The sequence below is a fragment of the Pteropus vampyrus genome, unplaced genomic scaffold (genome assembly GCF_000151845.1).
Source record: "Pteropus vampyrus isolate Shadow unplaced genomic scaffold, Pvam_2.0 Scaffold104, whole genome shotgun sequence".
In the NCBI taxonomy this organism is placed as follows: Eukaryota; Metazoa; Chordata; class Mammalia; order Chiroptera; family Pteropodidae; genus Pteropus; species Pteropus vampyrus.
In genome coordinates this window covers 4,155,764-4,171,916 of record NW_011888885.1, presented here as the reverse complement: position 1 = coordinate 4,171,916, position 16,153 = coordinate 4,155,764, and the positions used below count along the sequence as shown (strand labels likewise).

The window sequence follows — 16,153 nt, the reverse complement described above, 5'->3', positions numbered from 1 at the left end:
CGGTCAGGCTGAGATTCAAAGAGATGAAGACATTACCCCAGGCCACACAGTTACTACGTGGCAAGAACGGAACTTGATTCCAGGTTTCCTAGACTCCGAAGGCCCTGCTCTTTGTGGAGATTACAGTGACTTCTGCATGGGACAGGACACATCTGGCCAGCTGGTGTGCTCCTCTCTGTCCTCACCTGGATAGGCCAAAGATACATGAGCATGCCAGGCCCTTTGAAAATAGCTTCTGACTAACCCACGAGAGAAAGGACCAGTCAATCAGCTTCTTGGGTTTCCTGTTGCTCTAGATTAAACTTTAATTGAATGCAAATCTTCTCCCTTTTGAGCTTCTCTAAATGTCAAGGTTTTACCAGCACAGCAAGGCCAGTACTATAGCCCTCCAGCCTGTCTCCACGCCTTTGTAGTGAGTGGGAATGGGCACATAAATGGCAGGTACCCAGCAGCCACTCGCCACTGATGGGTGAAGGATGATTTTGGGTTTCTTTCTCCTTCCTTAGCATTGAAGGGGGGATTTTTGCTCATTGAGATGTATCCTTTTTCTCTTGCAACTTCTCTGTCTTTTCTCTCGATTCATCCTGCACGCCTGTCCCTCAGGTTTGAGTTGAAGGCAGAGGCCGATGGTCAGCTGTATCAGGTTCAGAGCTTGTTCCTACTCTTTCTTCATGTATTTGCTTATTCATTCATTCATTTATTCATTTATTTGTTCTTTCATTCACACATCATTTATAGAGTGCCTACATTTTCTTGCTCATCGTGTCCTCAGAGGTAGAGAGACGAGAAAGACAGGGACCTTGAGCAATCTTAGGAATGGAAAGACCCTCTATATGTAAAAAAATATGTGGTGTGCAGTAAGATCACATTTACATATTCTGTGGGAGCCCCAAGGAGCTGATAACCCGTCAGAGAGCGGGAGTGGTAGTGCTGGTGGGGCAGGGGCACAGAGAAGCCTTCAGAGAGGAGGTGAGCATCTTAAATGAATCTTGAAGGAGAAGTAGGATTTGATAGGCAGACAAGCAGGCCAGGGGAATTCAGTGAACCGCTATGCAAAGGCAGGGAGATGTAAAGGAACATGTTGTTTTCAGAGAAGTGGATGGAAAGCTGCTTTTCTGTTTTCTGTTTATGTAAATCTAATGCACCCTTTGAGGCCAGCACAAGTCCCACTTTACATAAGAGGCTGACCTAGACTACTTCAGAAAACACCCTGGCCTCCTTTCAGAATAATTCTATAGAATTGTTTGTCTACATGTAACCATCTAGTGACTCGTAGTATTACTTAACATTCCAATGTATGCCTTCTTTTTTTTTTCTGACTATACTGGTAGCTCTTGGAAAGCACGAAGAATATCCTATATATATATATATATTCTGTTCCCAATTACAGTGACAAGCCTAGCATGGACTGCTGAGAAATACTTAGTATGTACTGGGAATGAGCCAGAAAAAGATTTAGAGATTTTTCCAGAGAATTGCCTTCATTTGATAAATGAGAGGCCCAGAAGAAGGAAATGAATCACCCCAATTTATGAAACCATTTGGTGGGATTGGAACCCATGTCTTCTGTTTCTCGGGGAGGGGTCTGTCCGCTGTGGATGGATGGATGGATGAATGGATATCATAGATGTGTGACATGTATCAATTGCAGTCTTGCCTCAACCCCACCCCCTCTTCAGCCATTTGCTAAGCTTCTTCACCCTTCTCCCTGGTGCCCTCACACTCTTTTGGGGAAAGAGAGCTTGCATTTCAAGAAGCTGAGAGTCCTCATCAATGGACTATCTTCCACCAGAGCCTTTTAAGGACACCTTTCACAGAGCAGCTGGCATTTAGGGGTAGGGTGGGGGAGGGGAGAGGACATACTCTCTTGCTTTTACTTTCAAATCTTCGGAAAGAAAGGTCTTCCCCTTGTCTTTGGCAAGTGCTTTCAAAGTAATAATCAGCTGGGGCGTAGAAGTGGGTATCCCGCACATTTTTAATGAACTCAGATTAATAAGATGTCATGACGATAATGATTTTTTTTTTTTTTTTTTACTTTTGAATGAAGTTTCTCTTGTCTCCTAGTCTTTGAGTTGGAAAATCTTTATGAACAGAGTTGGCTACAGGTTAGTGATGCCCAGTAATGGCTTGATCACATACAAAGGCTTCTAGTGGTCCTGGCTAAGCTGTTACTTTTTGCAGCTATACCCGAAAAGTGGGCAGTCTTTATCATTTTAAAATCAAAATGAGATAATAATGATATTCCTTTATATTTGTAAAGAGCTACTTGCAAAGTACTTTGCCCTTGGCAAACACTTTAATTGCTACATTTATCTTTGAGTTGACAAACTGTCCATCTTATTTACTTATGGAATATTTATTGAGTGCTAATTACCATTCTAAACATTAGAGGCACAGCAGTGAAAAAGAAGACAATGTCCCTGATATTGAAGAGTTTGCCCTTTTTTTTCCCCAAAAAATAAAAAATAAAAAACAAACCTTTTTATTTTAAAATAATTTTAGATTTACAGAAGAGTTGTAAAGACAGTGCAAAATGTTTACATATACCTCTCATCCATCTTCCCTTGGTAACATCTTCCATAACCGTGGTAGTTATAGCAAAAATGAAAAATTAACACTGGCACAACACTATTAATGAAACTAGAGACTATATTCAGGTTCTACCGATTTTTCTGCTATGGACCCTTCTGTGTTCCAGGATCAATCCAGGATCCCACATTCATTTAGTTGTCTTCTCTCCTCAGACTCCTCTAATCTGTGATAGTTCTTCAGTCTTTCCTTGTTTTCAGTAATCTTAACACTTTTTTTCTTAACAGAAAATTCTGAGAAACTGCAAGCTGCTTTTCGGTTTTTAGTAGTAACAAATGTTCTAACCTTGTAAGTAAATAATTACTTTATAAAGTGTGAAAATATAATTATTCACAAATTTCAAATTCTCAACCTCTGGTGTACATGCTATACTGTGGTTAATTTTCTAATTAATAAAAAAAGTATTTGAGATTTAATGAACCTCTTTTTAAAAAATTTAAAATAAATTTATACCCCCTTTACGCATTTCTACACCCCAACTCTGACCTCTGGCACCACCAATCTTTGCAATCTTTTCTCTGTATCTATGAGCTTGTTTTTTCTTTTGTGTTAAGATTCCACATATAAGTGAGAACAAACAGCATTTGTCTGTCTCTGACTTATTTGACCCTCAAGATCCATCTATGTTGTTGCAAATGGCAAGATTTCATTCGTTTTTATGGCTGAACAATATTCCATTGTGTGTGTGTGTTTGTGTATATATATATATACCACAATTTCTTTACCTATTCATCTATTGATGGACACTTAGGTTGTTTCCATTTCTTGCCTATTGTAAATAATCTTACAAAGAACGATGGTGTGCAGGTATCTTTTTGAGTTAGTGTTTTCATTCCCTTTGGATGCATACCCCAAACTGGAATTGCTGAATCATATGATAGTTCTATTTTTAATATTTTGAGGAACTTCCATATTGTTTTCTATAGTGGCTGTACCCTTTTATAATCCTAGCAACAGTGCAGGGGTTCCCTTTTCTCCACTTCCTCACCAATACTTGTTATTTCTTATCTTTTCGATAATAGCCATTCTTACAGGGTAAAGTGATATTTCTTTGCAGTTTTGATTTGCATTTTCCTGATGATTAATGATGTCGATCATCTCTTTATGTACCTGTTGGCCATCTGATGTCTTCTTTGGAAAAATGTCTATTCAGATCTTCTGCCCATTTTTTAATTGAATAGTTTGTGTTTTTGCTATTGAGTTGTATGAGTTCTTTATATATTTTGGCTATTATCCCCTTATTAAATATATGATTTGCAAATATTTATCACATTCTGTGAATTATATTTTCATTTTGTTGATAGTTTCCTTTGCTGTGCAGAAGCTTTTTAGTATGATGTAGTCTCACTTATTTACTTTTGCTTTTGATGCCTTTGTTTTTGGAGTCAGATCCAAAAATCATTGCCAAGACCCATGCCAAGGAGTTTACCACTTACATTTCTTCTAAGAGTTTTATGGTTTCGGGTCTTAAATTCTAGTCTTTAATTCATTGAGTTAATTTTTGTGTGTGGTTTTTGATAGTGGATAAATTTCATCCTTTTGCATGTGGCTGTCCAGTTTTCCCAACATACTTTATTGAAGAGGCTGTCCTTTCCCTACTGTACATTCTTGGCTCTTTTGTCACAAATTCATTGACCATATGTGTGTGGGTTTATTTCTGGGCTTTTCATTCTGTTCCATTGATTTGAGTGTCTGTTTTTATGCCAATGCCATACTGTTTTAATTACTATAGCTTTTTAATATAGTTTGAAATAAGGGAGTGATGCCTCCAATTTTGTTCTTCTTTCTCAAGATTGCTTTGGCTATTCAAAAAATTTTTGTGGTTGCATACAAATTTTAGAATTATTTTATTTCTTTGAAAAATGCCATTGGAATTTTCATAGGGATTGCTTTGAACCTGTAGGTTCCTTTAGGTAGTATGGACATTTTAACAATATTGATTCTTCCATCCATGAACACAGAATATTTTTCTATTTGTGTCTTCTTCAATTTTTTTCATTAATGTCTTGTAGTTTTCAATATAGAGGTCTTTCACCTCCTTTGTTAAATTTATTCCTAGCTATTTTATTCTTTTTTGATGCAACTTTAAATGGGATTGCTTTCTTTTTTCTCTTTCTGACAGTTATTAGTGTATACACTAATTATTATTTTTCAATTTTATGATATTTTAAAGTGGTGAAACCAGTGATTAATGGAGTGCAAAGAGCATTCTTAAATGAGTAAGAGGGAGTTGTTATTAGAATATTATATACGAAACGGACTTTTTTTTTTTGTATCCTATAACTTTACTGCATTCGTTTCTTAGTACTAACAGTTTTTTTTTTTTTTTTTTTAAAAACGGAATCTTTAGGGTTTTCTTTTTATAGTATGTCATCTGCGAGTAGTGAGTTTTACTTCTTCCTTTCCAATTTGGATGCCTTCGAACACTTTTTCTTACCTAATTGCTCTGGCTAGGACTTTTGATACTATGCTGAATAGACGTAGTGAGAGTGGGCATCCTTGTCTTGTTTCTGATCTTAGAGGAAAGGCAGCTTTTGACCAGTGAGTATGATGTTAGCTGTGGGCTGGTCATGTGTGGCCTTTATTATTATGTTGAGGTCCATTCCCTCTACAACCACTCTCTTGCAAGCTTTTTATCATAAATTGATGTTAAATCTGCCTTTTCCATATCTATTGAGATGATCGTATGATTTTCATATTTTATTGTTACTGTGGTAGATCACATTTATTAATTTGTGTATATTGAACCATTCTTACGTCACAGTGCTAAATCCTACTTGGTCATGTGTATGATTCTTTTACTCTATTGTTGAATCTGGGTTGCTGATATTCTGTTGAAGATTTTGCATCTATGTGCATTAGGGATATTGACCTGGAATTTTATTTTCTTGTGGCATCCTTGCCTGGTTTTGGCATTGGGGTTAATGCTGACCTCATAAAATGAGTTTAGAAGAGTTGCCTCCTCCTCTGATTTTTGGAAGACTTTGAGAAGGATTGGTATTAATTCTTTGACTGTTTGGTAGAATTCACCAATGAAGCTGTCTGGTCCTGGACTTTTGTTTGTTGGGAGGTTTTTTGAAACTGATTCAATATCCTTACTAGTAATTAGTCTGTTCAGACTTTCTATTTCACCACGATTCAGTGTCAGTAGGTTATATGTTTCTAGAAATTTATTCATTTCTTTTAGGTCATCTAACTTGTTGATGCATAATTATTCATAGTACTCTCTGATAATCCTTTGCGTTTCTGTGGTATCGGTTGTGATGTTTTCATTTCACTTCTGATTTTATTTGAGTACTCTCTCTTTTTTTCTTGGTGAGTCTAGCTAAGGCATATCAATTTTGTTTATCTTTTCAAAGAACCAGCTCTTGGTTTCATTGATTTTCTCTACTGTCTAGTTCCTTGTTTTTCACGATCTTAACTCTTTTTAAGGGTGCTTATCAGATATTTTGTGGAATGTCCCTCAACTGGAGTTCTCATGATTATACTGGGATTATGAATTTTTGGATGCCTATTACAAAGGTAAGGTGCCCTTTTCATCACATCATATCAGGGTACCTGATATACACATGACTCCCTGGCGATGTTAAAACTTTGATTGCTTGGTTTAGGTTTCTCCTCTCTAGAATTACTATTTTCCCCTTTCCATTCTCTACTCTTTGGAAGAAAGTCACTAAGTTCTGCCCACACTCAAGAGGAGGAGAATTAGCAGACTTGCTTCTTAGTGAAAGGAGACAGAAAATATTCAAGTTGATGGATAAATAAGGAAAATTATTGGTGAATGATAAATGCTGAGCAGATGATTAAAACAGGGAGATATGATTGTGAATGATTGGGTGGTTAGGGACAATTTCAGCTGAGATCTGAATAAGCAGTCAGACATGAAAGGGCCAGGGGAAAGAGGGAACAACTTCTCATGTAGGAACCAGCCTAGCATTATCATAGCATGTCACTGCCCTCCAGTGACTCCCTTCCCATCCAGCAGGAAATCCAAAGTCCTCACAGTGGTCCACAAAACCAGCACGATCTACACTCCCTCACTCCCCACCCCCCGCCCCGTCTCTGACCTCATGCTCTTTCTGCTCTACCCTATTGACCACTTCGCTGTCCCTTAAAGGCACTAGGTGAAGTTTATATTCAAGCACTGACTTGGCTCTGCCTGCTCCTTCTGAGGAAATTCTCTTTGTCTACCCACACTCATGGCCAGGCCCCTCACCTTCTTCAAGGTTTTGCTCAAATGTCATCTTTTCAGTGATGCCTACCTTGGCCTTCTACTAAAAATAGCAGCATGTCTTCCTCGCTGCACCTTCAAGTTGCTTAACCTGCTCTCTTTTTCTGCATTACCTTTAACTGTAACACACACACACACACACACACACACACACACACACATGCACACGCACACGCACACGCACACACACGTGCGCGCTCTCTCTCTCTCTCTCTCTCTCTCTCTCCCTCTCCAGACCCAGCAAATAAGTAGGTGCCCTGTCAATACCTGAGTAGAGGAAAGACCCTGGTATATAATCATGCCTAGGGCACTTTCTTTAGCTAACTAGGCTTGCATAACAAGACAGTAAGTGACTGTGACTCTTTAATTTCCACCTCCTTACTGCTGTTTTCCTTTTCTGACTATTATCTCTGCAAAGTTTGCAAGCAATCAACCCTCTTTCCTTGCTTCAGACACTGCCTACAGTTCAGGCAATAGTGAATTGTCACGCTCTTGCTTCATTTGCTGGTGACTGTAGAGGCATCTGCATCGTGTTCGCCACCAGCTTATGCATGAAAAAGCTATTTTGGGGAGAAACTGACATTTTGAGAGGAAGTTTTCAGTATTTCTAAAAGAAATATAATCCAGATTTCTAAAGCTTCTTTTACAGTCATCTATTTGGGCCACCTCTTGCCCACCCAGCAAATATCCACCCCCTGCAGACCTCTCTGGAGTGGGATAGATAAACCTGACCTGTTAGTAGCTATGCAGTGATGACAGAGAAGGGATGCCTAGAAAGACCAGAGAGGAGAAGTGAGTACTTCAGCCAGCATGTATTGTAGTGTATCATATCATTTCTGCTAAATCTCATAAATCTCTGCTTTATCAAATGATGTAGACATTTCTTTTCAGAAAACACAAAAGGCAAATGAATCTATGTGGATGGTCAGATAAGGGCAAAGAAATCTTAAACAGATATCTCTCTCAAAAGGCCAGTGAATCAGGACAGAGTATCAGTGAGGCGTAAACTGGTATCATTATTAGTCCTATTTTACAGATGGGGAAACTGAGGCAGAGATTGGTAAATAACTTGCCCAAGGCTAGTACCAGCAGTAGAGCCAAAGGTTAAAATCACACAATCTGGATGTGTTTATAACCCATGCCAGTGGCTTTAGTGCAGAGAATAACAGGATTTCCTCTTGTATTCCCACTGCAGACAGTGCCTTCTCATAGCACAGAACTCAGCAGGAAAGACTGTAAGTGTCTCCTTACAAGAAAAGAAGCTCCCCGAGGACACAGAGTATGTATTATTCATATTTGAACCTAGAAGTTGGCAAAGCAATTCACACAGCAGAAACTCAAATATGTATCTGTGAGGAATAAATATAATTCATTACACAGAGTTTGGAGATTATTCATTATTTTGGATTAGTCATTCTTTTGTTTCTTTGATGAGAAAGTTATTAGACACACTGGATCGACTTTGTCAAGCCTTCTGATGTAGGCATATGTTCTCCTGAGTCAGATTCTCTTTCTGAACTTGTTGGCCATTATTTCCTAGTAGAACTGTTTTGTAAATCTGGCCAGAAAATCAAGAGGGACTTAAGCAAGGTTAAAGGGATTAACGCGGGTTTGCAGTGAAGGTAGTGAAGCAAACCACATTTTAGCTAAGGAAGTAGTTGGTTTTGCAAATTTAATCTTGATCTCTAGCTATTAACTCAAGCAAACATTCTTTTTCCTTTTAAAAAGTAAGTTGAATACATGCCAATATGAAAAAAAAATGCATTTCAATACTAAGGTCCACTGTAATTGAACTTTTCTTATAATTAAAATGAGCACTAAAATTAAATAATATAACCTGCAATGTTGATCAAATTTCACCTCTACTCAAGAAAGCTATGTATTTCTAAACTGTTGGCATTTTCCAAACATTAACAATGAGAACCAGCCCAATGGGGATATCCTAGACTTCAGTATTCAAAAGAGTTTTAGAGAGTGTCCTACATCTGGGACTCTTAAAAAGTTGTCAACAGAAGGGACAGAATAAGTCCTTGGTTTGTTTCAGTGCCTTGGAAGAGACAGATACTAGACAGTCATCACTGACAAATCACCTGTGCCCGGATAAGGCGGTCTTTGACTGACAACAGGGAGCTAGGAGTACTGGCCGTCCAGGATGGCTCACACCAACAGTCTGAATACCAAGAAAGTGAAAATAGTGCCTGAGTAATTGTGAAAAATAGGAATAATTCTTTTTCTTTTTTTCTCTGAGGTTTAGACACTGACAGTGAGACAAGACGTGGGGACATGTCTAAAGGTTCATTGATTATGTTAGAAATGTTGCCTTTTTTTTGGTGGGGGGAGTCCTTTTTGCACTATTCTGGCCCAATGTTAGACCCGATCCATCCCCAAGTCTACAATTTTTCAACCAAGTCCTCTCATCAGTCCACCACTGGAGAAGCAAACAGATGGAGAGGAAAGGAGCTAGAAGCAAACATTCTTTACATCCACTCTGCCAGATATAGTGCTAAGGTTCTTTATCTCTCACTCTCTTGTTTTATTCAAACAACAACCCACTGAGGGTTGATATTGTTATTACCATTTTTAGCATTTTGGAAGAGCCTCCATAACTTGTTAGAGAGCACACAATAAGTGGCAGTGCTGGCATTTGAATGTTTGCCTTACGCTAACCCCTAAGCAACTTATTTGGTTTATGCACTGGCAGAAAGGAAGGAGAGAGGAGGAAGTGCTAGCAGCCAGGAAGACGAATGCCAAGGTTGTGATGTGCCACCGATGTCTCTGTGATGAAGAAGAATGTTGTGACACTCAATCACAAGATGCTAAAGATGCTAAATCTTTGAGTGCACACTATGGATTGACTTCAGTTATCTTTTCTATTAATAAGTGGTACTCCTATTTGTCTGGGATGCTATCAACCCTATTTTCACCATGTTCATATTTCTCTTTCAAGAGCCTGCTCATGTCAGAAAGTCTTCTCTGACCCTCAGATTTGAGTCAAATGTGTCAATAGCACTTCAGTGAATTTTGTCAGGATAAACAGAAAAAAATTATCTTCCCCACCATAGTAGTCATTTTTGGGGTGCCCACAGAGCTTACAATGCCTGCCTTCTCCTTCTAATTGCTTTCCCCACCATAGGAACAGGTCCCCCAAGATCTGTTTATCTATATGATGCCTCCTCAAAGTTGATTGGGTTAGGGAGGATATCAGATTTAAGCGAGGAAAATCAAATCTCTTTTTTGGAGAATTTGGGATTAGGATGAAGAGCCAGCCAGTCAGTCCAGGATGGTCTTGATACAAAGGGACATAAACTTGGGAGCTTAAGGGGGACAATTTATGCCTTCCAGGTGCACAGAGAATTGGAAAAAGAACAGCTTAATGGACAGAATGAGAATAAAGTAGCCATGCAGAGACGGGAAATGGAGTAGAAGTAGTTCCTGGAGTCATGACCTTGTTTTAGTTCTGGCTTCCAGTCTCTTCTCTGGCCCAGTCATCCCTGAGTCTTGTGACATATCCCAGAGGCCTTCTAGTAAATTCCCCTTGTAGCTTTACCTAGCTTGAGTGAGTGTCTGTTATTTGCCCCGCAAACCAAAACCATACATAAGATGCCCTTGGAAACTCAAGCTCTGAGAGGACCATAGCTGGGTTTATTCATCTGTGCAGCCTTCATCTAGCAGTTATTGGCTCAACTCCATGAATTTTTGTCAGATTGTACTGACTGAATATAGCTTTTCTGTCGGAGAGATAAGAGATAATACTCCCTTACCCTCCCCTCAATTGTCATATGCTCCAGGAAATTAAATGAATTAGAACCAAGGGCTGGTTGATTCCATCGAAAGACAGCCCCTGCCTTGCTGCTAATTCCATCTCATTTTCAGTTTTATAAGGCAGGTGTGGTGAAAAGCTGAAACAGACTTGGAAGAGAGAGGCCAGCAGGAGAAAGTGACAAGCTAGACAGGGTATGAAAGGAGCTTGTTTTGTTCAGTGTGCTTTGGAATCAGCTTGCTCTTTAATTAAGGGAAAAATCACCCTCCAGCTAGTAAAGATACCCCTAAGAAAATTAAAATAATGTAAATCAAGCTAAATGAATACTCCAGAAGCGGCACTAGAGCTTGTGGGATTGAGTGTTTGGATGCCCCCGAGGTTTTAAAAGCAAAGCCTGCAACTGTGTTTTGGAGCAGAAACACTCTCCCTTTCGTTTGATGGCAAAGGAGGCTAAACGCCGACACCAAAAGGGATTTACAGAGGCGTTTAAGGTGACAGAATTGTCTTGCTGTTCTGGCTCTCTAAAGACCAGAAAGGAAACAAAGCCTATGTGGATAATGATGTTAATTCCTGGGGTTCCTTCCTAGGGGTGCTCAGTGTAGAGAAATCACTTAAATTGTAATTAAAATATACAAAGCAAAAATGGTTCAAGGGGAATCCATAGTTTCTAATGAAATACCTTATTAACCACAGGCACATTTTACCTGGGAAGTAGCTGAATGAGTGACAGCAGGATGTGTGCGTGTGTGTGCGCCAGTAGCATGGCGGTGGTGACAGGGGCATGAGTAGGAAGTTGAATATTTTAAGCACCATAACAAGTCAAAGTGGGATACACAAGTGAGCAGAACAACCTGAGCTTTAATTATTGGTGTCACATCAAATGACTTAATTTCCCAAGCTTTTACCTTAAAGGAGATATGTTGGTGGCCATTTTAAGTGTATCCTTCATCTTTGGGGGCACCAATATAACAAAAAGATTTTATTGCAGATCAATGTTTCTGACTCTTTAGACAGCACAGAGACTCTCTATCGATGTCTATATGTGGTGATAAAATTATGCAGGAAGATTTTACTCTCATGGGCCTCTTGATGCTAAAAGGGCCCTGACTGAGCTATTCCAAGCCTTTCATTTTCTGGATGAGGGAAAGGAGATCTAGAGAGGTTCATTGCTTGCCTAAGGTCATCTAGACTTAGGGTGATTATATGACCCATTGAGCAAATGGTGGCACTTTTGAGAATAAAAGGAGGTGCTATTATAATGAGACCAGGACCAACTGGTCTCAACCTTGACTGTCCCAGGCAAACTGGAACATGTGATCATCCTATTTAGACAGCTCAAGGCTTTGCCTCAGACTCACAGGGAATGAGAAAATGCTCTACTTGCTAGTGCCCTTTGCAAGAATGAGTTGTTATCTGGAGACCGGGAAGGGTGCCCCCTGGAGGCCAGGATGGGAAGTGTACTTCCTTGCACATGCTCAAGCAGATGAAGTTCCCCACAATTCTAAGTTGGTGTTAGCACAAGCTTGACTGGCCTGTACAGGGCCTGTGCGAGTGTTAGAAAAAGGTGCTATTCTGAGGAGGACAAACACTCTGACCAGTGAATGGTGCTTTTTGCAAAAAAAAAAAAAAGAAAAAAGGAGACTCTTCCTCCAGGCAGCTCTACTTCAGGGAGTATTGACACCGATAAGAAAATAGCAATCAGAGAAAGGCTCCAGACCCATAGTATTAGAGTAAAGGTATTTGGAACCAACTCACAACGGCTGGTGGGATTTATAACAATTTCATCTCCCATGCAGACGCCACTCTTGATTCTCATTAGATGTGGACAGAGGATAGAAACACTGACCCTGAAGCATGGAGCTCGAAGAAGCACATCGCTGCTGATAGAAGCACCATTTCTGAGCACTCACTAAGGTACTGTTCTGAGCACTTTACACAGATGGATCCTCTTAATTCTCAAAAGAACCCGAGAGGATGAAACCATTCTGTATCCTGATTGTGATGATGGTTATGCAAATCTATACACGTGCTCTGCATTCAGAGAACTGTATGCCAAAGGAAAAGGAGTTAATCTTACTGTATGATAATTTAATAGGTAAAGTTAAAAACAAAAGACAGCCTACTCTATGATTCTATGGATTGAAATTTGAGAAAAAGCAACCATAGTGATGGCAGATCAGTTGTTTACAGGGGTACGGGCTGGGGGAGTTGACTGTTGAGGGACATGCGGGAACTTTTTGGGGCAATGAAAATGTTCTAGATCATGGTTTCAATGGTAGTTACATGACTATATATTTGTGAAAACAGTTAAAACTGCTGAATTTTATTATATATAAACTACACCTCGAAATAGCTGGGGAAAAATAGCCTGATAGTGTGGGCATCACTGTTCGTCTCATCAATGAGGAAATTGAGACAAAAGGAGGTTGAGTAACTTGCCCAAGGTCACAGCTGATAAGTGACAGAGCCAGGACTCAAACATAGGAACAAATAACTGGAATTCTTAACCTCTGCAATTAACCACTACTCATCCAAGTAGGTCACAACTCTTCACCTGGGCCAGGGGTTGTAGCCCTAGAGATGCAACAGGCAGGAAATGCATGATCCCCACCAAGGACCTTACAGAAACAGCACCTGTTCTGGGTCCACCACGATGAGTCTTTCCTGAAGTAGACACAGTTATTTGCTTTGAAAAAACTGGCGCAGGGCACTGACTCCTAACGCAGGCATCTGGTGACCCCTGGGCCTTCCCCCTTCTCCTGGCTGAAAATGTGATTTAAAACCACCTGGCTAAGCTCATTTTGCCAACTAGCTCCTGCAGGACTCCTTTTCAAAGCTGAATCCAGAAATTCCTAACTCAGCAAATAGATCCAAAGCAAAGCACTGTATTCACCCAACCTACCTCTAAGACTAAGGAACATGGTTTCTCTTGCTTGGCGGAGGGAAACAGATGTATTTATACACAAATTTACAGCTATATAATACCTTGCTTATTACATTTCAAAGAAGTGACAGAAAAAACAACTGTGCATCTGTGTGTAATTTCCCAGTCGCTGTCCATCTGGGAGTGGAAGGTGAATGAAACTGCAGTCCTCAGCAGACACACAAAATGATGCTGTGTCATATTTCACGTCCCGATTGTGCCACTTGAAGAAATAAGGCACTATCTCACTTTACAGCCAGAAAAAGTACAGGCTATTTGTAAGGTTTATGCAGAACTAGGGGGTAGCGGGTGGTGGTGTCTAAAAGATCATCTCATGCAACAGACAGGACACTTGCGATTAGAGAGAATGGACTTGCCCATTCTAAGCAGATACTTAGAAGCAGAGCCAATGAGGTGAGGTGACTTGTCTAAGGTCACTCAGCACATAGCTAGAGTCAGAGACCTGGGTTCGAATCCTAGCTCTTTCCTGCACAAACTATATAACTGAAGGCGTGTTCTTTAACTTCTCCAAGTTTCTTTTCCTCATATGTAAAATGGTGCTATTATTTCTAGTTCATAGGTTTTTGGTGAAGATTGGGTGTGATAAGGCACTAAGCACAATGCCTGGGACATGGTACATGCTCAATAAATGAAAGTCGATGGGAATAATCATAATAGTACATCGTGATTATCTTTACATGTCTTATCTGTAAGGATTTTGGACTAGATGACCTCTAAGGTTTACGCTAACTGACTTTTTTTTTTCTTTTTGCAGATTCTCAGTCCCCATCCCAGGCTGAGTGAATCTGAAGCTCTGGGGTGGAAGCTCCATAATCTGGGTTTTAAACAAGACTTCCAGGTGATTCTGATGCACATTCTGTTTGAGAACCAACGGACTAATAATTGACTTGCATAGCACTTTATAGCTTAAAAAGCCCAATCACAGGAGTGTTTTCTTTGCATTGCACAGTCACCCTCTTGTGTATACAGGACTGGCATTCTTAGCCCCATATCACAGTTTAGAAAGCTAAAGAGGGCTAAGTGGCTTGTCCAGTTCTGCCCTTACTGAGATCACACAGCCAGCAAGTGACCGACTGGGATCTTGAAGTCAGATCGTCTAAGTCACAAGGTTGCCCTCTGTCCAGTGGCCTGAGTGGCTGATTCCTAGGCCAATGTCCTTTCCCCATGATGTGCTTCCCCCCTGCATTCCTGCAGCCCTCTTCCAGCCAAGGAAACTACTATTCTTGGAGACTGCCTCTAAGAAGCTAATCCAATGAATAATCATGAGAGCAATCCTAGAATTGTCCTTTAACTGCTGAGATGGGTATAGATTTACAGAGGATACCTCTGGCTGGTATTTGGGAATGGATAATTACCTTCACTTACTATATTCTAGGCTGCTTCAGCTAAATATTTTCTGCTCAGAACTCTGCCCTTTCCAACCAATTCTGAACACGAGCATCCCACAGGCAACTAAGTGGCATAATTCATTTGGGGTGACCATAAATCTAAGGCTTCCACCAGAAATGATGCAAAAAAATTAATGGAACATGAAATCAAGTAAATGGAATTGAGTACAGTAATTAGTTCATATTTTAATCCTCAGGTCTGTTTATTACCCGTCAACTGGTGAGCAATTAAGTCGGCACCATTGAGATGATTAGCTTTGTTTCAGCAAAAGTTTATCGATATGTCAGAGCAAATGAATCTGGGGGTTTTAAACAGCTTTATTTTGAATTGTATAGCAGCACATCCATGGAGCGGCTAGACACATAATGACTTAATTCTGTAATATTATTATCTAGATTACTTACATTTAATATTACTGAGCTGTTCTAGGCGATTATTGGGGAGGGTCAGCAGGAGTGAGGAGTCAAACTATGTTGCATTAGGTTCTTAATACAATAGTGTGATTGCCATTTCATATTGAGAGAAAACAAGATCTTGAAGGCATTTCCTTTTCTATTTTAGTCGCTCAATTGTTAGTGGTCACACTTTTTGCAATCAGGCACAGTTATGATTTTTACATTAGTGGTATTTTTTATTGGGGGTGATCTGGTGACTTCTAGACCCATTTCCTCATGGAGACTCATGATTGCTCATGTTTGTAAAATAATATACCATCTTCACCTTTTTGAGGCTGACTGTCTAAATGCCCTTGACATGGTGCTCTGCTCACTAAGGCAGGAAATCTGAATATTAGGCTATACCTGCTTTACTGCGCAACTAAACGGGATGACCTAAAAGGGCCTTTTAAATCTTGAGATTTGATATAATTTAAAATTTTACTTGAAAAATTAAAAATCCCAAACTAAGAGTCAGGAAACTTGGGTTCTGGTCCTAATTCTGCCACTAACTTTTGATGACTTTGGGCACGTGTCTTGCCCTCTCTGGTATCTGATTTTTCCTTTGTACTTTAAGTGGGTTGGAAGAGATCATCACAATGCACCTCCGACATTGACACTTCTGATGGAGGCTTTGAGCAAACTTGTTTTCCAACAGCAGGTCTATATCTTGAAGTGGGAAATGTGGTCTAGCGAACCATTGACAGTGGGCAGAGTAGTAGTGAATGGGTTATTCTTTGCACCTTCTTTTCCAGGTGACTTTATTCCTATGGCTTTGGAAATAGATAAAAAAGAAGAAAAAAAAA

General features: G+C 39.8%; 1 protein-coding gene across 1 annotated transcript in view; it reads right to left on the bottom strand.

Moving 5' to 3' along the window:
• CA10 (carbonic anhydrase 10) overlaps positions 1-16,153 on the bottom strand; it is a 452,828-nt gene that overhangs the window by 89,307 nt on the left and 347,368 nt on the right. Inside the window, 3 exon segments of the mRNA XM_023533503.1 lie at positions 2,942-2,960; positions 12,176-12,187; positions 15,276-15,289. Coding sequence (XP_023389271.1) covers positions 2,942-2,960; positions 12,176-12,187; positions 15,276-15,289 — 45 coding nt within the window.